Below are 24,828 nucleotides of genomic sequence, written 5' to 3'. Positions count from 1 at the left end.
ACCTTATTGAAACACTGAGGCACAGCCCCTTCTTTTGTGCAGTCAATAGGTACTAATTTTTTTAAGCCTACAAAGGCATTTTTTAAAAACCCACCAGAGTCAAGAACACAAATAAATCCCTCATCCCCAGAAAATAATGAGGCCTTCACATGAGAGAGGGCTGTGCCTCCTGTCCCTCCTTGTGGGGTGAAGGTCACAGATGAACTCCTGGGCGGAGGTAGGCAGAGACCTCCTGAATGCATGGGACAGCAGCCAGTGTGCAGAGCTGAAGTAACGGCAGAGCCTGAGGAAGAGCCTGCTGACACAGAGGCTGCAGCTCTTAATCTGGGCCAGGCCTTTGAGAAGCTTCCAGTGGAGGGAGACTGAAGCTTCTGCTGGGCTCGGGGCACGTTAGAACAGTGTGGGTGCACTGAAGAACTCTGCGAACCCACAGTGGACTGAAGGAAACCTGTGGAGTTTCAGAGAGCAAGAGTAGGGAAAAAGGGGGGCAGGGGAGAGAACTGCCCAATAAAAAAGAAAACAAATGAAACAAACAAAAAAATCAAAACAGAAAAAAGAAAGAAAAAAGCTTGGGTGAGAGCTGCATCTGAGAACAGTGTCCCTCAGACCTGAAATAGCGTCAACCAAGGAACAGACTCCAAAAGGCCAGGTGACCTGTCCTGAACTGCTCTGACATACAGAACAGGATCTCAATCTTGTGCAATTTGAATGGAGAGCCAGCAGAGCTCAGTGTTTCCACAAGACAGCAGAGTGGAAGTGAATAGCACACAGAAAATACCCCATGCTGTGAGATGCCCAGGCTGGAGAGCCCTGGGCAGGGATGGCTGAAGCTCTTCTGTGCCTAGAACTCAAGACCCTGGGAAGGCAAATCCTGAAGATCTGTAGGAAACCACTGATAGGAAGGAAGTGACAGGAAAGAGCAATGTTTATTACATTGTCATGCAGCTGCACTAGGGGAAAACAAAGGGCAATCAGGAAGTGACCACGTGCAGCCTCCCACCTGACCTGGGCGGGGATATAAAGGCCCAGGCTCAGGAGGCTCCACATCTGCACACCTTCCTCTCCACCTTCTCCTCTGACCTACTCCATTCTCAACCAAACACCAGAACCATGACCTGCTGTGGCTGCTCAGGAGGCTGTGGCTCCAGCTGTGCGGGCTGTGGCTGCTCAGGAGGCTGTGGCTCCAGCTGTGGGGGCTGTGGCTGCTCAGGAGGCTGTGGCTCCAGCTGTGGGGGCTGTGGCTCCAGCTGTGGAGGCTGTGGCTCCAGCTGTGGGGGCTGTGGCTCCTGCTGCTGCAAGCCTGTGTGCTGCTGTGTGCCTGTCTGTTCCTGCTCCAGCTGTGGAGGCTGCAAGGGAGGCTGTGGCTCCTGTGGGGGCTGTAGTTCCTGTGGAGGCTGCAAGGGAGGCTGTGGCTCCTGTGGGGGCTGTGGTTCCTGTGGAGGCTGCAAGGGAGGCTGTGGCTCCTGTGGGGGCTGTGGTTCCTGTGGAGGCTGCAAGGGAGGCTGTGGCTCCTGTGGGGGTTGTGGTTCCTGTGGAGGCTGCAAGGGAGGCTGTGGCTCCTGTGGGGGCTGTGGTTCCTGTGGAGGCTGCAAGGGAGGCTGTGGCTCCTGTGGGGGTTGTGGTTCCTGTGGAGGCTGCAAGGGAGGCTGTGGCTCCTGTGGGGGCTGTGGGTCCTGTGGGGGCTGCAAGGGAGGCTGTGGTTCCTGTGGAGGCTGCAAGGGAGGCTGTGGCTCCTGTGGAGGCTGCAAGGGAGGCTGTGGCTCCTGTGGGGGCTGTGGCTCCTGTGGGGGCTGCAAGGGAGGCTGTGGCTCCTGTGGGGGCTGCAAGGGAGGCTGTGGCTCCTGTGGGGGCTGTGGCTCCTGTGGAGGCTGTGGCTCCTGTGGAGGCTGCAAGGGAGGCTGCTGTCAGTCCAGCTGCTGCAAACCTTGCTGCTGTCAGTCCAGCTGCTGCAAACCTTGCTGTTCTTCCGGTTGTGGATCATCTTGCTGTCAGTCCAGCTGTTGTAAGCCCTGCTGCTGTGCCCTTGAGTGCTGCCAGTGCAAGATATGAGGCTCTACATGGAGACGTAAAAGCCTTCAGCACCCACTTGTTTCTGAGGTGACCATGGCCATAGATCAGCCACCCCCACAACACACATCCACTCCTAAGGTATGAACATGAGTTGCTGAAAGAGAAACTGATTAAAGCATTGATCAAAGACCCTGTCAACCCTGTATCATCAATAAATATTACCTCACTGGCAAATATTGCTCTTTTGTGGTTTCTTTCAATTAGTAAAGAGTCACCATGTCCCTACACTCCAGCTCTGTTTTCTCTTTGCATTCTTGCCCTTATCCATTTGTCACAAAAGGTCCCTCATTTGTTTCTTTAATAGATTTGAATCCACAAGGTGCCCAAGTCAAAGGTAAACAGAGCGTGTCCATTGCACAGCTTTGGGTAGAGATGGGGACACCCAGTGATAACAGCAGACATGTTGGCTGATCACTATAGGACAGATACGGGTAAGCCTTGGAGAGGCTGGTGGGATTGTGGGAAAAGGCAAGAAGACACGAGGGTGCAAATAAACCAACCCAGGGAAGGGCAGCTAAAGCCATGCTTGAAAGGAAACCCATAGCATCAAAATGTGCGTGTTGAAAGAATAAAGTAGGAGCTGGGGATTTAGCTCAGTGGTAGAGCGCTTACCTAGGAAGCGCAAGGCCCTGGGTTCGGTCCCCAGCTCCGAAAAAAAGAACCAAAAAAAAAAAAAAAAAAAAAAAGAATAAAGTAGCCCAAGTTTTCCCCTTTAAAGACTGAAGAAAAATAAGGCAAACCCAAAGTACACAGAAAACAGTAATAGATCCTGGGCCACAGCTTGTCTCAGTCAGGGTTTCTATTACTGCGGCCAAACACCATCGCCAAAAAGCAAGTTGAAGAGAAAAGGGTTGATTGGGCTCACACTTTCAGATTACAATCACTGAGGAAGTCAGGGCAGGAACTCAAGCAGGGCTGGAACCTGGAAGCAGGAGCTGATGCAGAGGCTATAGGAGGAGTGCTGTGTACTGGCCTGTTTCCCAGGGATGGCATCACCCACAGTGGGCTAGGCACTCCTCCAATGATCACTAATTGAAAAAAATGCCCTACAGCTGGATCTCATGGAGGCATTTCCTCAACTGAGGCACAGCTAATGAATCTGAAATCAAACACATCAATAAAAGTAATAATCATAATGATGATGATAAGGAAATAAAGACAATTCATTGAACTGATCAATAAAACTGGCAAGTTTTAACCAGAATGACCAAGAAGAAAGGAGAATAGTCATCAGTGTGGGAAGGAAGGCATGTATATTGTTGGCTCATATACTTGGTGTCTTAGAAGAAGCAGATTCATCCACAACCTAAAAGACTCCACTGCCGAACCTCACTCAAAGAGAAGCACAAAAGCTTAAAAGTTCTGTCATTATTTTAAGAATTGGATTTCTAGGGCTGGTGACAATGGCTCCGCAAGTGAAAGCACTTGTTGCCAAGCCAGGGCCAGCCACACACAGTGGAAGGAGAGAACCAACTTCTCTGACCTCCACATATGCGCCACGATACATAATGCACTGCCCCACCCCCAACACACACACAGACACACACACACACACACACACAGACACATACACAGACACACACACAGACACACACACACACACCAAATTAAAAATAAAGAGGCTGCCTGCAAACCTTCCCTCCGTCTTCTCAATCTTTATTCCCTCAGACCCAGTTCTCAAGCTTGCCCCTAGCCCTGCAACAGAATATCAGCTGCAGCTTCTCCTCTCCCAGTTCTTGCCTCCTGTGGATAAGGTCACAGGCCATAGCTTGGTCCTTTCCACTCCCTCCCCTACCTTCCCTCCCCAGCTCATTGCTGTGATCCAGCCTCAGACTGAGCAGGCACTTCTTGCTCAACAACAGCCACATCTGTCAGAAAACCAGGCAGGCTGCCTATGGGCCTTCTCACTCTCTCTGCATCCCTAGACCCAATGCTCAGGGTTGCCCTTAACACTGCCATAGAGCACCTCCCATTTCCCCCCTGGCTTCCCCTTCCTCCAACCTCCAGCCCCAGCAAGCATTCCCAATGAGCACACCAACTGAGCAGTTGAGTAAAACAGGCAACACACAGCCAATTTTCTCTGCAAATCCACAGAAAAAATAGAAACCAAGGAACAAAACATCCACTCAACAAAGACAAACCCAGAAATCAGCACCTAGACCTATCTATGATCACCCCAAATCCAGATGCCCAGATGCCAACCTAAGAACAAAGTGTTAACAGCCAGGGCAATATGACCTCACCAGAAGCCAGGCCTCTATCACAACAGGCCCTGAATACTCCAACATAGTTGAAGCACAAGAACAAAGACCTTAAAACCAACTATATGAAGATGATAAAGGTCCTTCAAGAGGAAATTAATAAATCCTTTAAATACATTCAGGAAAAAACAAACAAACAACTGGAAGAAATGAATAAACCCTTAAAGAAACCCAGGAAAAAACAAACAGTGAAAGGAAATGAATTAAATTGTTCAAGACATGAAAATTGAAATAAAAGCAATAAAGAAAACAAGCTGAGGAAATTCTGGAAATGAAAAATGTAGAAATGAGAACAGGAACCACAGAGGCAAGCTGTACCATCAGAATACAAGAGAGAATCTCAGGCATTGAAGATACAATAGAAGAAATGGATACATCAGTCAAAGAAATGTTAAATCTAATAATTACCTGACACAAAACATCTAGGAAATCTGGGACACTGTGAAAAGACCAAACAAACCTAAGAATAATAAAAATGGAGGAAAGAGAAGGATTCCAGCTCAAAGGCCCCAAAATTATTTTCAACAAAATCATAGAAGAAAAATTTCCTAACCTAAAGAAGATAGAATAGGCATACAGAACATAAAATAGATTGGACAAGAAAATAAGGTCCCCATGCCATATAGTAATCAAAACACCAAACAGACAGACCAAAGAACGAACATTAAAAGCTACAAAGGAAAAAAGACCAAATAATAATAATGGCAAACCTATTAGATTTACATCTGACTTCTCAATGGAGACTCTAAAAGCTAGAAGGGCCTAGACAGATGTGCTTCAGACTCTAAGAGACCACAGATTCTAGCCCAGACTATTATACCCAGCAAAACTTATTTACTTACTTTCGATCCTTTCCCCCAACTCTTCCATGAGAGTCCCTGACCTTTGTCCAGTGTTTGGCTGTGGGTATCTTCATCTGATTCAATCAGCTCCAACAAAACTTTCAATCACTATAGATGAAGAAAATAAGATATTCTATGATAAAGTCAAATTTAAACAATACTGTGATGGTTTCTATATGCTTGGCCCAAGGCATGGGACTATTAGAAGGTGTAGCTCTGTTTGGAGTAGGTGCGTCACAGTGAGTGTGGGCTATAAGACCCTCACCCTAGCTGCCTGGAAGTCAGTATTCCACTAGCAGCCTTCAGATGAAGATGTAGAATTCTCAGCTTCTCCTGCACCATGCCTACCTGGATGCTGCCATGTTTCCATCTTGATGATAATGAACTGAATCTATGAACCTGTAAACCAGCTCCTATTAAATTTTGTTCTTATAAGAGTTGCCTTGGTCATGGTATCTGTTCACAGTAGTAAAACCCTAACTAAGACAAATACCTATCTACAAGTTTAGCCCTACAGAAAGTGCTAGAAGGAAAAAAAAATCCAAACCAAGGAGATAAACTACAGCTACAGAAACACAGGAAATAAATAATCTCATATCAACAAAACCAAAAGAAGGGAAGCACACACAAACTCACCCACAGACCACTCCACTACCATCACCACCACCACCACCACCAACAACAACAACAAAATAACAGGAATTAACAATCATTGGCAATTGATATCAATAAATATCAATGGAATTAACTCCCCAATTAAAAAACACAGATTAACAGAATGAATGTGAAAACAGGATCCATTCTTTCTATCCTTCTGTTGCAGCCAAGAAATATACCTCAACATCAAGGATAGATGTTGCCCAAGGTAAAGGGGTATAAAAGCAAATGGACCTAAGAAGCAAACTGGTATAGCCATTTTAATATCTAACAAAATAGATCTCAAACCAAAATAAATCAAGAGGTGTGGAAGAGACTACATGCTCATCAAAGTAAAAATCCACCAAGATGACATTTCAATTCTTAACATCTATGCTTAAAACACAAGGGCACCCATTTTTGTAAAAGAAACATTATTACACCTTAATCATATTGGCCTTTATAAACACTGATAGTTGAAGACTTCAGTAGCTACCCCACTCTCACCAATAAAAACAAATTAAACAGAGAAATATTGGAGATAACTAATGTTATTTACCAAAGGAACCTGACATGTTTACAGAATATTTCACCCAATCACAAAAGAATATGCCTTCTTGGGGCTGGGGATTTAGCTCAGTGGTAGAGCGCTTACCTAGGAAGCGCAAGGCCCTGGGTTCGGTCCCCAGCTCCGAAAAAAAAAGAACCAAAAAAAAAAAAAAGAATATGCCTTCTTCTCAGCACATATTCAGACACAAAGTAAGTTTCAACAGATTAAAGAAAAAAAAAGGAAAAAACTCCCAAGAGCTCTAGAACAAAATGAAGTAAGCATATCCAGGAGAAGTAGACAGCAAGAAATAAATAAAGGACTGAAATCAGTAAAAACAGAAACAAAAACAACAATACGAAGAATCAATAAAACAAAGAGTTGGTTCTCTGAGAAAATTGACAAGATAGACAAACCCTTATCCAAACTAAAAGATGGAGGGAAAATATCCAAATTAATAAAATCAGAAATGAAAAGGGGGCCCTAACAACAGACACCAAGGAAACGCAGAGAACCATAAGGACATAATGTAAAACTTGTATTTCAAAACCAAAAAAAGAAAAGAGAAGAAAAGAAAACTGGTGGTGGTGGCACATGCCTTTAATCCCAGCATCTCTGAGGTCAAGACCAGCCTGGTCTACAAAACAAGTTCCAGGACAGATAGGGCTGATACACAGAGAAACCCTGCCTTGGGAAAAGCAAAAACAACAAAACAAAACAAAAACTGAACTCCACCAAATTAGACAATGTAGAAGAAATGGATAATTTTCTCAATAGGTACCACTTACCAAAAAATCAAAATTAGATAAACAACTTAAATAGACCTATAACTCCTAGTGAAATGTCTCCAACTCCTTTAAATCTATTAAATGCAACACATTTCTTCCTATTGATAGTGTATTGATTGTATTGATAGTATTTAATATTGATAGTATTGAACGGTATTTAATAGTGTTGATAGTGATGGTATTGAAGCCAGAAGCCTCAAACCATACTAATGACTCATTGTAATCAACATTTGGAAGTAAAGCTATTTGAGCAAAAGTGTACACCGTGTGATGCACGGCTTGCACAGCAAGATTCGTCTTTGGTGGGTTTTTGAGCTTTTGGGGTTTTGAGGGGAGGGGTTTCAAGGGTGGAAGGTAGACATGGAAGGATAGGGAGGTGAATGGGATTGTTGTGGATGTGTGAAATTCCTAAAGAATCAATAAAAAGTTTTTAAAAAAAAATGACACCTTGAAATGTTTCAGCCAAATGGATGGAAGGAAATTGTGATGGTTTGCATATGCTTGGGCTGGGGAGTGGGACTATTGGGAGGTGTGGCCTTGATGTAGTAGGTGTGTCACTGTGGGTGTGGGCTTTAATACCCTAGTCCTAGCTGCCTGAAAGTGAGTCTTCCACTAGCAGCCTCAGATGAAGATGTAGAACTCTCAGTTCTGCCTACACCATGCCTGCCTAGATGCTGCCGTGCTCCTACCTTGATGATACTGGACTGAATCTCTGAACCTGTAAGCCAGCCCCAATTAAATGTTGTCCTTATAAGAGTTGCCTTGGGCTGGAGAGATGGCTCAGCGGTTAAGAGCACCCGACTGCTCTTCCAGAGGTCATGAGTTCAATTCCCAGCAACCACATGGTGGCTCACAACCATCTGTAAAGAGATCCGATGCCCTCTTCTGGTGTGTCTGAAGACAGTTACAGTGTACTTATATATAATAAAATAAATCTTTAAAAAAAAAAATAAGAGTTGCCTTGGTAATGATGTCTGTTCACAGCAGTAAACCCTGACTAAGGCAGAAATAAAATCATCCTGAGTAAAGTAACCCAGACCCAGAAAGACAAATATGGTACGTATTCAATTATAAGTGATATTAGCTGTTAAGTAAATGATAACCAAGCTACAATCCACAGACCTAGAGAGACTAAGCAAAGAGGGAGCCTCTAGGGGGATGCATGGACCTCCCTAGGAAGGGGAAATGGAATAAATCTTCCAGATGGACTGGGGGGGTGGATAGGGATAGGAGCAAGAGGGAGCAGGTGAGGGAGTGAGAGAGTGTGGGCAAAGACACCTGGAACTGGGGAGTACTGGGGCACGTGAAAACTTAGTACAATGGAAACTACCAGGAATCAATGGCAGTGACCCTGGTGAGGTCTTCTAGTAGAGGACAATACAGAGTCTGAACTGGCCATCTTTTGTAGCCAAGCAAGGCTTCCAATCATGGGACCAGGTTACATTCAGTTGAATTTTTGGCCGAGGGGGTCCCGTGGATAACCCTAAACAACCCGGGCTGATGCTAAGACAGAAAATTGCTCTCTGAACTGGCATTGCTAAGGACAACATCCACAAACTCACTCCACATAGAGAGGTGGAGTTGGTTCCTGCATGAAGCCTTCACCCTTATATGCTAGCCTTGGCTGTGAGAGGATACTCTGCAGGCTACGAAAAGAAAATCCTAGACACCAGCTATCTTAGTTAAGGTTTTATTGCTGTGAAGAGACACCACAACCAAGGCAACTCTTATAGAGGAAAACATTTAATTGGGGCTGGCTTACAGTTTCAGAGGTTCAGTCCATTATCATCACACCAGGAGCATAAATAATGGCGTTCAGGCAGCCATGGTGCTGGAGAAGCCTAGAAGTCTACATCTTAATCCACAGGAAATGGAAAGAGACCGCATGCCACACTGGGCATAGCTTGAGCATAGGAGACCCCAAAGCCCACCCTCACAGTGACACAATTCCTCCAACAAGGCCACACCTCCTAATAGTGTCATTCCCTATGGGCCAAGCATTCCAAATACATGAAGTTTACTCAAACCACCACACCAACACAGCCACAAAACCCTTGGCCTACAATCTGTCCTGCCTGCAAAGTGTGCTGGGGGCAACGGTGGCCCAGAACTTGTGGGAGTGGGCAACTGATGTTTGGTTTAACTTGAGGCCCGCTGCATGAAAGGAGCCCACGCCATATACTGCCTGGATGACTAGGAACTTGAAATCCGATAGCCTAGAGACCTAGAATAGAACCAAACATGACTGGGAAAAAAAAACACTCATAGAGGGGGAGAACGGGTTAGGGGCATTGCGGTGCCTTGTCCAGTCATCATCAGAGAGGTTTCCTCCTGTGGCGGATGGCAGTGAGTACAGAGACCCACAGCCAGATGTTATGGTGAGAGGGACTCTAAATTGGAGCTCTCCATCAGGTCACTTCTCCTAGGAGATTGGCGGATGTAGAGATAATGTTTATAAGCTCTGTGTGAAGATGTGTCTCTGCCCTTCCTTGCCTGCTCTTAGCTTGCTGTTCTGTGGGACGCCTAGCAATGGAGCAGGTGTGTCTCTGACTCTTTTGCCTGTTCTTGGGACTCTTTTCCTCTTATTGGGTTGCCTTGTCTGTTCTCAATATTAGAGCATTTGCTTGTTCCTATTTGCATACTCCTGTTTGGCTGTGGTCTCTTGGAGACCTGCTCAGGAAATGGGTGGGTGGCAGATCTGGAGGAGAGGGGGAATGGGGAGGGGTTGCTGAAATGGGTGTAGGGGGTAAAAACTGTGGTCAGGGTGTGTTGTATGAAAGAATATATTTCCAGTAAAAAATTGTTTTTGAAGAATAAAAAAAAACAAAGAAATTGGATGCTTAGATGTTTGTTTATTTGGATGGTTGGTTTGTTTTGATTTTTGGGACACATTTTCTGTGTGTAGCCCTAGCTGTCCCAGAACTCACTCTGTAGACCAGGCTAGCTCGAATATCTGCCTGCCTCTCTGCCTTCTGAGTCCAGCTGAAATCAGTTTTCTAAGTAAAATGTTTCCAAAAATGTAACAGAGTGGTTTTAGTGAGTTTACCAATAATTTCTAACCTTTTCAGAAAATTGAATAGGAGGGGAACTTCCAGACTCATCCTCTGAACATTGAGTTCCAAAGAGTTGCAGAAGGAAGAAGGAAAGTGTGCTCGTGTCTTTGGAACCCAGGGAGGGAGACACGGCTTAGTAGTTAAGAGTGCTTACTGCTCTTGCAGAGAACCCAAGTTCAGTTCCCAGCACCCATGTCAGAAGTCTCGAAATCAATTGTTTAAGTCTAGTTTCCGGAGATCTGATGCCCTCTTGTGGACTCTCTGTGCAACTACACTCATGTAAACGTGGCACACAATTTAATAATAATGAGTTACAGTAATACTAATCATAAGGCCGAAGAGACAGCTCGGCAGTGAAAGATGCTTGCTGCTCTTCCAGAGGCTCTCAGTTCACTTCCCAGCACCGATCTCAGGAAGCTCACAGCTGCCTCTAACTCCAGCTCCCGGAGAGCAACACCCTCCAAATCTGGCCTCCAAAATGCGCTGCATTCCTGTGCACACACAAACACACACACAAACACACACACACACACACACACACACACACACACACACACACACACACACACATAATTAAAATTTTTAAATTTTAAAACAGAATACCACAGCAGTGGCAGTTGCAGAGAAGAACTACTCCTCGAAAAATTAGTAAGTTGAAGTCTAAAGGAAAATGGCTTATTTGCATAAACAGGAAATCTCGCCCCTTCCACTGCTCCACTGCAGTCTTTATTGTGGTGATGTGCACCCATACATCGAATCCCTTGTGCCGCCTAGTGAAGGCAGCCATTCTAGTTTCTTCTGTGAGTACGGACTAGACTTGGTGACCTCCAGAGACGGGGAAACACTTCATTTTATGATGAGAAAGGCTGGACAGCCAGAGCACCAGCAGGTCCAGCAGGTCCAGCAGGCCCAGCAGGCCCAGCAAGCCCAGCAGACCCAGCAAGCCCAGCAGACCCAGCAGGCCCAGCAGGCCCAGCAGGCCCAGCAAGCCCAGCAGGTCCAGCAGGTCCAGCAGGCCCAGCAGGCCCAGCAGACCCAGCAGGCCCAGCAGGTCCAGCAGACCCAGCAGGCCTAGCTAGAGCCTCTGTACAACACGCAGGCAACTTGGCCTGCGAGAGTGTCTCCTCTCCTCGGCCGTTTTTACCTTGTACATGACCTTAAAGAAGGACTGCGTAAATGCTAACTTCATGAGCCTCTGTGTCCTCCTCCTCCCTCCAGGAAGAAGTATTTCCCTTCGGAAGACATAGGCACTTTCCTACTTAGAGATATTATCACTGTGATGAGAAAGTAGGAGCAAAAGCAAGATGGGGAGGAAAGGGCTTATTTAGCTTACACTCCCACCTCACAGTCCTCACTGAAGGAAGTCAGGACGACGGGAACTCAAGCAGAGCTGGAACCTAGACATGTGAGCTGGTAGACATGCGCTGGCGGGGTTCTGCTTACTGGCTTATTCATCATGGCTTGCTTGGTCTGCATATTATAAAAGCCAGGTCCAACATCCCAGGGATGGCACCACCCATCATAGGCTGTGCCCTCCCACATCAATCACTAAGAAAATGCCCTACAACTGGATCTTACGAAGGCATTTTCTTAATCAGCGTTAGCTCCTTTGTTTCAAGTTAGCATAAAATTAGACCTGACAGTTACACAGCAGATCCTATTGAAAATAGGATGCTTTTACCGGTGAAGAGAGTGAGGTGGTCCAAAGACCAGAGCCGTAGGTGACAGGATGCAGAGAACATGAGTCAGAGGTTGGAGGGGTACAGCCATAAGGAATGGTGGTTTGAATGGGTGGCCCCCATAGGCTTGTCTGTTTAAATGCTTAGACCAAAAGGAATGGCGCTATTAGAAGGTATAGCCTTCAAGGATGGGCCTGGCTTTGTTGAGGGAAGGATGGCAGGCTGTAGGTGGGCTTTAAGGTCTCACATATGCTCAAGTGTGACCAGTGTGACATAGCCACCTGCTGCTTCCTGCAGATCAAGATGTAGAACACTAGCTCCTTCTCAGCACCGTATCAGCCCACATACCTCTGTGTTTCCTGCCATGACAATGATGGACGAGACCTCTGAACTGTAAGCCAGCCCCAACTAAATATTTTTCCTCTATAAGAGTTGCCTCAGTCATGGTGTCTCTTCACAGCAACAAGAATCCTAAGTGAGACACAAAGGGATACCAAGGGAAGCCTGGAACCACCAGAAACCAGAAAAGACTTGAAATATAGCATTATCGACACCTTGGCATTTCACTTCTGGCCTCCAGGATAGGGGAAGAATATAATTCTGTTGTTTCATTAGCCCAGGGTTTGGTCATTTGTTTATACCTGGCCTCCCTAGGTCTCAGAAGTAGAACAGGCATGTCCCTCTACATGTGCTCCTGTCAAGAGAGTGACAGCTGGATAAAGAGGACTGGGTCAACAGGGGACACACACGGAAGCATGTGTGGGTGATCAGGCTGTGTTCAGCTCCTTCAGCTGGGAGGAAAACGTGAGCTTGGAGTATAGTACAAGGACACCACTCCATCCTGGAGTAAGACAGCCTGCCAGCATCCAGGTGGAGGTCCTGCCCCAGCAAGGGTGGATGCTGGGAGCTGACAGCCTGGGCACTATCTGTACAACATGGCACCTGTCAGGTTGCCTTCTGCCAAGAGAAGTCTGAGAAAAACTTGAACTTCCATTTTGGAGGCCATTTCCAGGAAATTCTATCAAGAATGGCAAATGAAAACAAACAAGATTTCCCTGGGGGAAATAACACAAACAGGAATTAGGAAGTGAGCACATGCAGCCTCCCAGCTGACCTGAGCAGGGATATAAAAGCCCCAGGCTCAGGAGCCTCCAATCTACACATCTTCCCTCTCCATCTGCTCCTCTGATCTACTCCTCCCTCAAACCAATACCAGAACCATGACCTGCTGTGGCTGTTCAGGAGGCTGTGGCTCCAGCTGTGGGGGCTGTGGCTCCAGCTGTGGGGGCTGTGGCTCCAGCTGTGGGGGCTGTGGCTCCAGCTGTGGGGGCTGTGGCTCCAGCTGTGGGGGCTGTGGCTCCAGCTGTGGGGGCTGTGGCTCCTGCTGCTGCAAGCCTGTGTGCTGCTGTGTGCCTGTCTGTTCTTGTTCCAGCTGTGGGGGCTGCAAGGGAGGCTGTGGCTCCTGTGGGGGCTGTGGCTCCTGTGGAGGCTGTAAGGGAGGCTGTGGCTCCTGTGGAGGCTGCAAGGGAGGCTGTGGCTCCTGTGGGGGCTGTGGCTCCTGTGGAGGCTGCAAGGGAGGCTGTGGCTCCTGTGGGGGCTGCAAGGGAGGCTGTGGCTCCTGTGGGGGCTGTGGTTCCTGTGGAGGCTGCAAGGGAGGCTGTGGCTCCTGTGGAGGCTGTAAGGGAGGCTGTGGCTCCTGTGGAGGCTGCAAGGGAGGCTGTGGCTCCTGTGGAGGCTGTGGCTCCTGTGGAGGCTGCAAGGGAGGCTGTGGCTCCTGTGGGGGCTGTGGCTCCTGTGGAGGCTGCAAGGGAGGCTGTGGCTCCTGTGGGGGCTGCAAGGGAGGCTGTGGCTCCTGTGGGGGCTGTGGTTCCTGTGGAGGCTGCAAGGGAGGCTGTGGCTCCTGTGGAGGCTGTAAGGGAGGCTGTGGCTCCTGTGGAGGCTGCAAGGGAGGCTGTGGCTCCTGTGGGGGCTGTGGCTCCTGTGGAGGCTGCAAGGGAGGCTGTGGCTCCTGTGGGGGCTGCAAGGGAGGCTGTGGCTCCTGTGGGGGCTGTGGTTCCTGTGGAGGCTGCAAGGGAGGCTGTGGCTCCTGTGGAGGCTGTAAGGGAGGCTGTGGCTCCTGTGGAGGCTGCAAGGGAGGCTGTGGCTCCTGTGGGGGCTGTGGCTCCTGTGGAGGCTGCAAGGGAGGCTGTGGCTCCTGTGGGGGCTGTGGCTCCTGTGGGGGCTGCCAGTCCAGCTGCTGTCAGTCCAGCTGCTGCAAGCCCTGCTGCAGTCAGTCCAGCTGCTGTGCCCCTGTGTGCTGCCAGTGTAAGATCTGAGAGTTTCCAGGAAGCACGTCTACTATTCCTTTACTTCTGAAGCCTGTCTTCTTTGGAAGCCGTGGGGTAACAGTGATGTTCCTCCTCAGGTTCAAGGCGTCCTTCTCCAGTCCTTGATGGGAAGGAACAAATCACTGCCCTGATGCTTCCCTGAAAGGTTCAGGTTGTAACTTAGTCCCCACATTCTTTAACCTCTCTTTCCCACATTCCCTACTATGTCTACGCAGGCTTTTCCAGCATCACAATGAGTCTGTGAAGTTCTGAAATGTATCCAAGATCTATTCAATAAATCCTCTCCCCACTATCCTCTGTCTCAGAGTGTTGTCTCATTGTTAAAGTGATCATCTTCCCCATATCCCCTTCCCTAATAGGTGGATGCCATCCACACCAAGCTATCACCATGCATAACACATGTTATGATGTGTGGTGCACATGGACTGAGTCAATGTATAGAGAAGGCACAGTTCCTAAGTGTGAAGGGCATCAGAATAGGATCAGGGGTGCTGACTTTCACCAACAGAGGTAAGTCTATCAGTGGGCGGAGTCCTTTATGTAGGACTGTGTTGAGTAAGGGGTCTAATCAGTCTGTGTGCTCATGGTGCACAGGAATGAGGATCAGACCCAAGACATGAAGTAGGACTGAGCACACCCTCTTTGCGGAGAGGCTAAGGGAAGCAAACATGAAACTGTGTCACATCAGAGAAAAGTGGAGAGTGAGATCTGGGGAGGTTCTGTGGCAGTTTGAAGGAAACTGTCCCCTGTGTGCTCAGATGTTTGAATGTTTGTTTCCCATTTGATGGCACTGTTTTGGGAGGCTTAGGAGGTGTGGTCTTACTGGAGGAAGTACACTACTGGGCAACTTTGAGGTTTGATAGTATGTGTGTGGGGGGTTGTTGGTGTTTGTGTTTTTTTGTTGTTGTTGTTTCTTTTGGTTTGCTTTGCTTTTTCTCTGTGTAACCCTGACTGTCCTGGAACTCACTGATATACAAGGCTAGCCTCAAATTCACAGAGGTCTGCCTGGTTTTGCCTCCTGAACACTTGGACTTTGAGGTTGGAATATTACTCAGCTATCAAAAACAATGACTTTATGAAATTCATAGGCAAATGGATGGAACTGGAAAATATCATCCTGAGTGAGGTAACCCAATCACAGAAAAACACACATGGTATGCGCTCATTGATAAGTGGATATTAGCCCAAATGCTTGAATTACCCTAGATGCCTAGAACAAACGAAACTCAAGACGGATGATCAAAATGTGAATGCTTCACTCCTTCTTTAAAAGGGGAACAAGAATACCATTGGGAGGGAATAGGGAGGCAAAGTTTAGAACAGAGACTGAAGGAACACCCATTCAGAGCCTGCCCCACATGTGACCCATGCATATACAGCCACCCAATTAGACAAGATGGATGAAGCAAAGAAGTGCAGGCCAACAGGAACTGGATGTAGATCTCTCCTGAGAGACACAGCCAGAATACAGCAAATACAGAGGCGAATGCCAGCAGCAAACCACTGAACTGAGAATAGGACTCCCGTTGAAGGAATCAGAGAAAGGACTTGAAGAGCTTGAAGGGGCTCGAGACCCCAAAAGTACAACAATGTCAAGCAACCAGAGCTTCCAGGGACTAAGCCACTACCCAAAGACTATACATGGACTAACCCTGGGCTCCAACCTCATAGGTAGCAATGAATATCCTAGTAAGAGCACCAGTGGAAGGGGAAGCCCTTAGTCTTGCTAAGACTGAACACCTAGTGAACGTGATTGTTGTGGGGAGGGTGGTAATGAGGGGAGGGTGGGGAGGGGAACAACCATAAAGAAGGGGAGGGGGAAGGATTAGGGGGATGCTGGCATGGAAACCAGGAAAGGGAATAACATTTGAAATGTAAATAAGAAATACCCAATTTAATAAAGATGGGGGGGGGAAGCAAATTCTACCCCCCCAAAAAAAATAAATAATATAGCTTCAATCCTAGCTTGCTCTCTCTATTGCTTGTGATTCAAGATGGGAGCACTAGGCTCTCTGCTCCAGCCTGCTGCCTTGCCTCTGCATCTTGATAGACTCCTGTCCCTCTGGAACTGTGAGTCCAAATAAACTGTTCCTTCTGTAAAGTTGCCTTGGTCATGAGTGTAATCACAGCAACAGACAGGTAATCCACACAGGTACTCCAAACTCTCAGTCGTCAGAGCAATGCACATCAAAACCACAGAGGGAGGCTTGTTCTCACCTCCTCAGATGACTGCTGGCCAAACGGAAAGAGGTCAAGCATTGTCAAGGAGCAGTCAGAGCCTTGTGCATGGCTGATGAGGACGAAAAGCTAGACAAGCCACTTTAACAGGCAACTGGACTCTTTCCAAGTGCTAAGTTCAGAACGTAACTTCAGAACCTGGTGATCAACTCTTGGGTGTTTACCAAAAAGAGCTAAAGATACACATCGCCTAAGAACTCACATGGTGGGCTGGAGAGATGGCCCAGCTGAAGGTGGGCCTAGGAGGAGCTTCACTCTCTTTTGAAGGAATGGCGTGGGATTCCCGGTGTTCACTGGTAAGCATCTGGGGGATGCATCTGAAGACTGTGGGGGTGGCCATGGAGAACTGCAAAATTGGATAGCTAACCCATGTCATGCCCGTGAAGGTGTCCTGTCCTAAGGGAACAACAGTCCCACCTCTTGGCACTCTGTCCTGTAAGACTTTCCTCCCCAGCTGGCAGTGCACGGAACTCACCTTCCCCACCCATGGTCCATGAGGGAGGGGCTAGCATCCTCAACAGCCATGGGTTCACTCTTTCCCATAAGTCTGCCAGTTGTCACAGGATGACAGGAACCAGAGCAGCAGAGGCCAAAGGTATGATCTAGGTCACCAAGGATAGAGTGGGTGTGGCCAGAATTAAGTCAAGGGACTTAGAGGGGTGGTCCTGGGTTCTATGTAGAGACTCCACAGGGACCTCCAGTGAAGACTGTTAGACTGAGAGAGAAACAGGCTGCTCTGGGACTTCCTTCCTCTGGACCGTAAGGCAGAAGGCTGAGGGTCTCGAGAACACAACGCTCCAACCTACACAGAAGCCAGCTCACAGACCTGAGCCCTTCTTCACCAAAGAGGAAACTGAGCCCTTGAGGAAACACCTGGCTTCTAATTGGCCAATAGGAGCTGGTATATGAAGGTTCTTGACACAGTGGACATCTTGGGGCCATGAAAAAAACATACATTCCCTCATGTGGTGGCTTCCTCCTTGATACACCTTCACGACACAAAGTCTGAGCCACCAGGGGTCTAACCAGGAGTGAATACAGGAGCAGGAGTGGACACCTCCTCTGTCTCCCTTAGCTCCTCCTGCCTCCGCCCCGCTGGGGCTCCTGCCCCTTGCTCCACATGCTATAGCACACTTAGGTTCCTTAGGGACTTGCTGGGTCATGACAGGGTAATGACCAGAGGTCCTAGGGTTCTGCTTCTGTCTGGGAGATGGAAATAACTCAGTCCACCCAGAAAATGACAGGGGAAACTGGGAAAATGTGAAACATGACCGAAGATTCTTCATGGATGTTGTGTTTGCTTTAAAATTCTTTAAAATCCTTCCAATTTTTCTCTTAAAAAGTGGCACAAGGGATTGGGGATTTAGCTCAGTGGTAGAGCGCTTGCCCAGCAAGCGCAAGGTCCTGGGTTCAGTCCCCAGCTCCAAAAAAAAAAAAAAGGTGGCACAAGTAGGAATCAGGAAGTAACATATGCAGCCTCCCACCTGACCTGGGCAGGGATATAAAGACCCAGGCTCAGGAGGCTCCACATCTGCACACCTTCCTCTCCACCTTCTCCTCTGACCTACTCCATCCTCAACCAAACACCAGAACCATGACCTGCTGTGGCTGCTCAGGAGGCTGTGGCTCCAGCTGTGGGGGCTGTGGCTCCAGCTGTGGGGACTGTGGCTCCAGCTGTGGGGGCTGTGGCTCCAGCTGTGGGGACTGTGGCTCCAGCTGTGGGGGCTGTGGCTCCAGCTGTGGGGGCTGTGGCTCCAGCTGTGGGGGCTGTGGCTCCTGCTGCTGCAAGCCTGTGTGCTGCTGTGTGCCTGTCTGTTCCTGCTTCAGCTGTGGGGGCAGCAAAGGAGGCTGTGGCTCCTGTGGGGGCTGCAAGGGGGGCTGTGGGTCCTGTGGGGGCTACAAGGGGGGCTGTGGGTCCTGTGGGGGCTACAAGTCTTGTTGCTGTCAGTCCAGCTGCTGCCAGCCCTGGTACTCTTCAGGCTGTGGGTCTTCCTACTGTCATTCCAGCTATGTCCCTGTGTGCTGCCAGTGCAAGATCTGAGGCTCTGACACATGCTCCTAGCTGCTCCGGACAAAGACCAATGTCCATCTCTCTGTCCTGCTGATATCTGGAGTCCAGTGGAAATGGCATTGTTGAAACGGGGACCAGCATTCCTAGACTGTGTGAGAGTGATGTCCCCCACCACTCATCATCAGACCTACATGTTCCTAAAGACATTGTCTTTTTTTTCTACGTCACTTCTGTTTCTGGGATCCTCTGTATGCATTTCGTCTTCTTCATGTGGCCCCTCGAGAGCTGCTCCCATCACCTACCTTCAGGGTCTGCAATAAACACTCTCCTCGCACAGTCTGTTTCCAATACGATTCTTTCCTTAGTCTCTTTAAATTCATTGTCTCCATACCCCTCCCTCAGGTGTCTCCTCCTGTGGGCCTCCTGAATCCAGGGCACACCATGAAAGCAGTATGGGGCCCTGGCCTGGCTTCGAAACTGGTGTTCTTTTTACCTAGAGACACCTTCGAATTGGAATTAAAATGCCAGTAAACCCAGCTTATGAGACTGAGCAGATGTGACTGGAGTGTGGATTCACCTCTTCCCCAGGTATTTTCTGAAACTCTCACAAAGACTACCTGCCTTTGTTTACAGAAAAAGAACCTAAGTTCTGCACAACCTTTTACAGCCTCCAGGACCCTTCACAGCCCCGCCCTGACAGGAGCACCGTGAGATCCCATTTCAAGTCTTCAGCAGCCTTTTAAAGTTAAGAACTTCAAAACCCAAAGGGGTCTTTTATTTGACTATTGTTAAGACGGTGAAGTGGACTCTTGCCCTGCAGGAGCCTGGCCCCATGCGCTTGTGTGTGTGCTAGTCTCTCCCTGAATGCCTCACTTTCTATTCATCCCCACGCCTAAATTTGTGCTACAAATCTTTTAAAAATAAAATTCACTCTGCTCCATGTGAACTCATCCTAGAAGTCCCTCTTTTGTACAAAGCCGCGGACTTGACTTTATGTGAATGGAAGCCTCTAGAAAACAAAGGATCTTCTTGGGTGCTGGTGGCCATTCTGGGCTGCACCCCCTGAGCTGTTCAGAGAAGACAGAGGACCTGCCACTGTCGTGCAGTGGACCTCTCAGCCAACACCATGGGTTACACGATGCCAGTTCTCACATGGCGACAGCCGATATGCCCAGGTGATTCGTGTGGGATTAGGACCACGGTGACCCGACAGATGAAGGACGGGGAGCATTCAGCAGACGTTGCAGAGAGGGTGGATCCCAGCTCCCGGGTTAATGAAGCACCGCCTCCCCCAGTAGTGTCCCAGCTTCATTTCTGTGCTCTGACTGAGAAGCACCACATTCCGACTGCCGTACTGCCATGCTGGCTGCAAGCGTTCCCTACAGAATTGTGCCCCAGGCCCTGTTGGGGAGTCTACGTTGTCCCACACACGGAAAGAGCATGTACTGCTAAATTCCCATGGCTCACCGATCCCAAACCAGATCTCCCCTCTTGAGCTCTGCCTTCACTCCCTTTTGGCAATGAATTGTGGGAAAACATTCCTTCCCTATCACTGCCTCTGTGTGTGTGTGTGTGTGTGTGTGTGTGTGTGTGTGTGTGTGTGCGCGCGCGCGCTGGGGGGTGGTTCCTAATGAGTGCCTGGACTGGCTACCTCACCCTCTAGAGTTTCGTTGGAGTCCCAGCCAGCTCCGCCTTGGGAGGGCCTGAGGCTATCCATCAAGGGGACTCTCTCTGTCATAGTTTTCAGGGTCAATTTACACTGGGCTAGGAAAAACAGGGAGGGGATTGAAAAATGACTCAGGTCACTGACCCTCGGTAATGTTTTGCATAAATACTACAAAACACATTGTTTCAGTAAGCAATTTCTGGCTTATTTTAAGTTTAAAGGAATTTATACTGTAATGTCTTAATAAAACCCATAAAGAAGCTGATGAGAAAGCTCAGTGAGTCAAGGCACCTGCTGCCAAGCCTGATGACCTGAGTTGGTGGCCATCAAGACCAATGTGGTGGAAAGAACCAACTCCTGCAAGCTGCCTTCTGGCATCCACACACGCACTATGCCAGGCCTTCTCTGACCACTTCCATGCAGAAACACATGAGGCTTACTCACCACTCCTTTTCAGGCTAGGGTCAGGACACTCATATGCCAGACAGGGCTGTGTGTGTGTGTGTGTGTGTGTGTGTGTGTGTGTGTGTGTGTGTGTGTGCATACATGTGTGTATGTACATGTATGCGTGTGCATGCATCTGTGTATAAATAAATGAATGTGTGAGTATATGTACATGCATGTATGTATAGCTCTGTGTGTATATGCATGTGTATACATGGGGGTGGTGTGTGTGTGTGTGTGTGGTGTATATGTATGTGTGCACTTGCACACCCATCTGGTGTGTTCAGACAGTGGCTCTCAGACCAGTCTCTGTGGTAGAAGCTCCTGAGTCAGGATTACAGCTTGGTGGTTGCCTCCGCCCTTACCCCCAACTCATAGGTGAACCTCGTCTGGAGCCGCCCTTTGCCCAAGGACAAGGAGCAGTCTCAAGCTGAGACATGTGGAAACTCAGGAGTCTGTATAGAGGAGGGCAGTGTACCCCAGGTCTTCTACAGGATAGTGCCATCCAAAGGATGACCCAACAGACAGGTGAGCCTGTAAACTGACAAGGGACCCAAGCCGAGCTCTGGCCATAAAATTCTGAAAGGTGTCTGTGACCATGTCAGCCTTTGATGTAGGTCCCATTGCCTCTTCTCTGGAAAGCAATCTGCTAGTCAGGCCAAAGCGGGAGGGCGGGCAGGATGAGGACAGAGGTAGGCAGAGCCAGTGGTGTTGGCCACCAGAGCTTCTCTGTACCTTGTTTCTCTAGGCACTGCAGACAAGGCATGGCAGGTAATGGACTCGAGAGCTGCCCCACCAGGTTCTTGAAGCCAGGATAGGTTCAGAGGATGCATCTACCTGTCCAGAGAAGACAAAGACATACCTGGGACCACAAATTCTTAGCTTGGAGCTGAGGTGTTGCTGCTGAGCTTTTAGTACGAGATTTGGCAAACTTCTGGTGTGTCTGTGGGGGCATTTTGTGAGTGGCTTAGCTGAGAAGGGAAGACCCACCTTGAATGTGCTTAGCACCATCCCATGAATTAAGGGTCCCAAACCGAATGAAAAGGTAGAAGGGAGAAAGCCAGCTGAGCACAGCCTTCTTCTGACTTCCTGGATGCAGTGTGACCAGCTTCCTCAAGTTCCTGACAACAGGCCTTCCCTATCCTAATGATAGACAGCATCCTCCAAGGGTGAGCCAAAATAGACTCCTCCTCCCTCACATTGCTTCTGTCACAGAGAAGTAACCAGTGTGAGAAGCACACCCTCTATCTCACCAGCCACCCATGCCCAAGGTGAAGCAGGGCCTGCACCCCTCCCTTAGGACCTTTCAACACCCTGCAAAGTCAACCCAAAGCACACCAGGGCCCAGGGCCCAGCACAGCATCAGAGGGAACGAGACAAGTCCAGAGAGAGCACATGCGCACCAGTGTTGTTCATGGTGTCAGGTAGAGTTCCAGGAGGAGAAACAGGGAGGGGGCCATGAGGAACAAGAGACAACTTCTACTTTGGAGATAGGGACACATCGAGGAAAGTTTAAAGCCCAAGGGCTGCCATACAGGATGAGCTAGACATATATGTCCATGCATGTAGAGGCCAGAGGGCTTCCTTAGGAGCCATCCATTTGGCGCTTGAGACAGGATCTCTCACTGGCTTGGAGTCCACACATTCAACTTGACTGGCCGTTAGGCCCCAGGGATTCTCCCATCTCTGCCTTCAAAGAGCTTGGAACCCAGCTTTTTGTGTAAGATCTCGTGATCCAACTCTGGTCCTTCTGTTTGTGCAATAAGCACTTTACCAGCTGAACCCTCCCTCCAGAACCAGTCTTTCAAAAGAATTTCTGTCATTGATGGTGACAAGGTGCCCAGTGTTGTGACACATAAGTGGGCAGACAGCCACAGGGTGGTCATGATACAATGCGTTCTGCAGAGTTCTGCTCAGGTCACAGGTGTTGAAAAGGACAGAACCTGAGTTTGCTTCGGAGACTGTCTTCTGAATAATGCAAGTCATAAATGGCATGTCCTCAAATCTGACAGCAACCCTAAAACCACTGTTATCAATAATGAATTATTGAAACTGAACATCTTCATACACAGTTAATGGTAAAAGAATAGAACTTTGGGGGCTAGGCGATGGCTCAGCCTACTGGGTCATGAGAATGAGGGCCTGAGTTTAATCCCCAGAATTCATGTTTGGAAAATAAACAAAAACAAGAAGCTGGGCACATCATGCTTGTGGTCCTGGCACAGGAGAGATGGAGGCAGGCATATTCCTGGGACTTATTGCCCAGACACCTCAGCCAAGTAGGAACTCGTCATGTATCGAGTTCTAGGCTAGCGTAAGACCTAGTTACATATCTGTTATTGTGACAAAATACCTTGACAAGTGACTTAGCAGAGAAAGGGTTTATTTTAGTTCATAACTCCAGGTTACAGTCTGTCACTATAGGAAAGTCACAGGGACAAGTGCTTGCAACAACCGGTCACATCACACTCACAGTCAAGAGCAGAGAGAAATTAACTCCTCCATCCCTGCTTCCTTCCCTGTGCTCAGCTTGACTTCTCTAAGATTTTTTTTAAATTGTATTTGTGCGTGTCTCTACATTGATGTGTCCATGTGAGTGTATGTACAGCATCCAGAGGCCAGAAAAGGGCATCAGATCCCTTGGAGCTGGAGTTACAGGCCAGCTCCATGGTTGCTGGGATCCAAACTTTGGTTCCCATAACTGAGCAGCAGAAGCTCTTAACCAGGGAGCCATCTCTCTGATACCCCTGTTTCTATATTCTTACACAATTCAGGACCCTCTGCCTAGGGAATGGTACTTCCCACAGTGGACTGAATCAATTAACTTAATTAAGACAATTCCTGATTAACATGCTCACAGGCTAGTCAAAGGTAGACAATATTTATTGAGACTCTCTTTCCAAGTGATTCTAGGTTGGGTCAAGTTGACACTTAAACTTCACCTTCACACTAGGTTTTAAAAAAACATAAGAGTCTAAGCAATGACTCCCAACACAAGGTTGTCCTCTGGCCTCTTATACACATGCATACAAGTACAGATGCACACACACACACACACACACACACACACACACACACTCGCATTCCTACACATGCACACCATCACATACATACACTCACACACATATATACACACACTTCAGAGAACTGTGTTAAAAAAAATACTGAATTCTACTATATTTATCAAAGGTCAAGTGCAGCTCTACTGGGGCAGAGAGAAGCAGTCACTTGCCCCCGATCTGCTCTGGTGAGAGCTGGGAACAACTGGGAGACCTGCACAGCACGGACTATGCATAGGGAGGGCAGCTGCCAGCCAAGACTGAAGGCTACAGAGCATGCCAGGGACTCATAAGGCATCCACAGCTCTCACACTGGGCCAGTGCTCAGGTTAACCTCACTGGACTTGTAACAAGAGTGGGCAGCAGGACAGGAAACATAGATGACCCCAGAAAATAGGTCAATGCAGCAAGATATTCTTGTTTTGTTTTTTTTAAAGTGGGACTGGGAGATGTGTCGGAGCCAGCACCTACACGGTACCGAGAATCGGGCGAAAGCCTGCGGGATGAAAGAAGCACACACACACAGGTTATTCGTGTCAGGCCAGAAGAGGAAGAGAGCTTCTGGTTTCTTTATTGACCAAACTATATATCCAAAGAACACCACTTAGCAGGTATCTGTCAAGCACAGTGGGGAACCCTGGCTGAGACTTTGGTAACAAAGGACCGACTATGTGGCCTGAATAAATTAGGGAAATAACCAGGAAGGCCAGCCTAATTCTGACTCAGGTGAGAAGTACCTGGCCAGACTGTTCCCAGTTGGGGACAAAAGGCTTCCACATGCAAGGGCAGGGCTCAGCAGGGGTCAAACCTTGTTGGAGACCCAGAAGGGTCGTGTTCAGGCTGACAACATTCTGTGAATGTAAACTTCTTGTGCCACACAGTGACAAAGCAACCAGGCCCAAATCCAATACAGCTCCCACAGAGATGGGTCAATAGGAACTGAGTTCAGCTCCCCATCACTGTAGAAAACAAACCACGGTAGTGCACATGTGCAGTTCCAACATGGGGGAGTGCAGACACAGGTGAATCCTGGGGGCTTACTAGCTAAACAGCCAATTAGTGAGCTCCAGGCTTAGGGAGAGCTACTGCCATGAAAAATGAAGGATGGAGATAAGTTGAGGAACACACCTGACCTCTAGGTTCCACATGTGCACATTTGGGCAGATGGACACCTGACACACATATGTGTTGCTAGTATACATGTGCT

General features: G+C 48.3%; 2 protein-coding genes across 2 annotated transcripts; both read left to right on the top strand.

Annotated features, from left to right (window-relative positions):
* Positions 1-1,110: 1,110 nt before the first annotated feature.
* On the top strand, positions 1,111-2,118 carry Krtap5-1 (keratin associated protein 5-1). Its single transcript, NM_001408812.1, has one exon. The coding sequence runs from the start codon at positions 1,111-1,113 to the stop codon at positions 2,047-2,049; it is 939 nt and encodes a 312-aa protein (NP_001395741.1). The 3' UTR covers positions 2,050-2,118.
* Positions 2,119-13,096: 10,978 nt separating this feature from the next.
* Positions 13,097-14,191, top strand: Krtap5-2 (keratin associated protein 5-2). Its single transcript, XM_039098020.1, has 2 exons — positions 13,097-13,157; positions 13,248-14,191. Exons 1-2 carry the CDS (start codon positions 13,097-13,099, stop codon positions 14,189-14,191), a joined length of 1,005 nt encoding a protein of 334 aa, XP_038953948.1.
* Positions 14,192-24,828: the final 10,637 nt, after the last annotated feature.

This window comes from Rattus norvegicus, chromosome 1 (genome assembly GCF_036323735.1).
Source record: "Rattus norvegicus strain BN/NHsdMcwi chromosome 1, GRCr8, whole genome shotgun sequence".
Taxonomy (NCBI): Eukaryota; Metazoa; Chordata; class Mammalia; order Rodentia; family Muridae; genus Rattus; species Rattus norvegicus.
The sequence above is the reverse complement of the archived record's forward strand: the minus strand, read 5'-3'. Positions and strand labels throughout refer to the sequence as shown.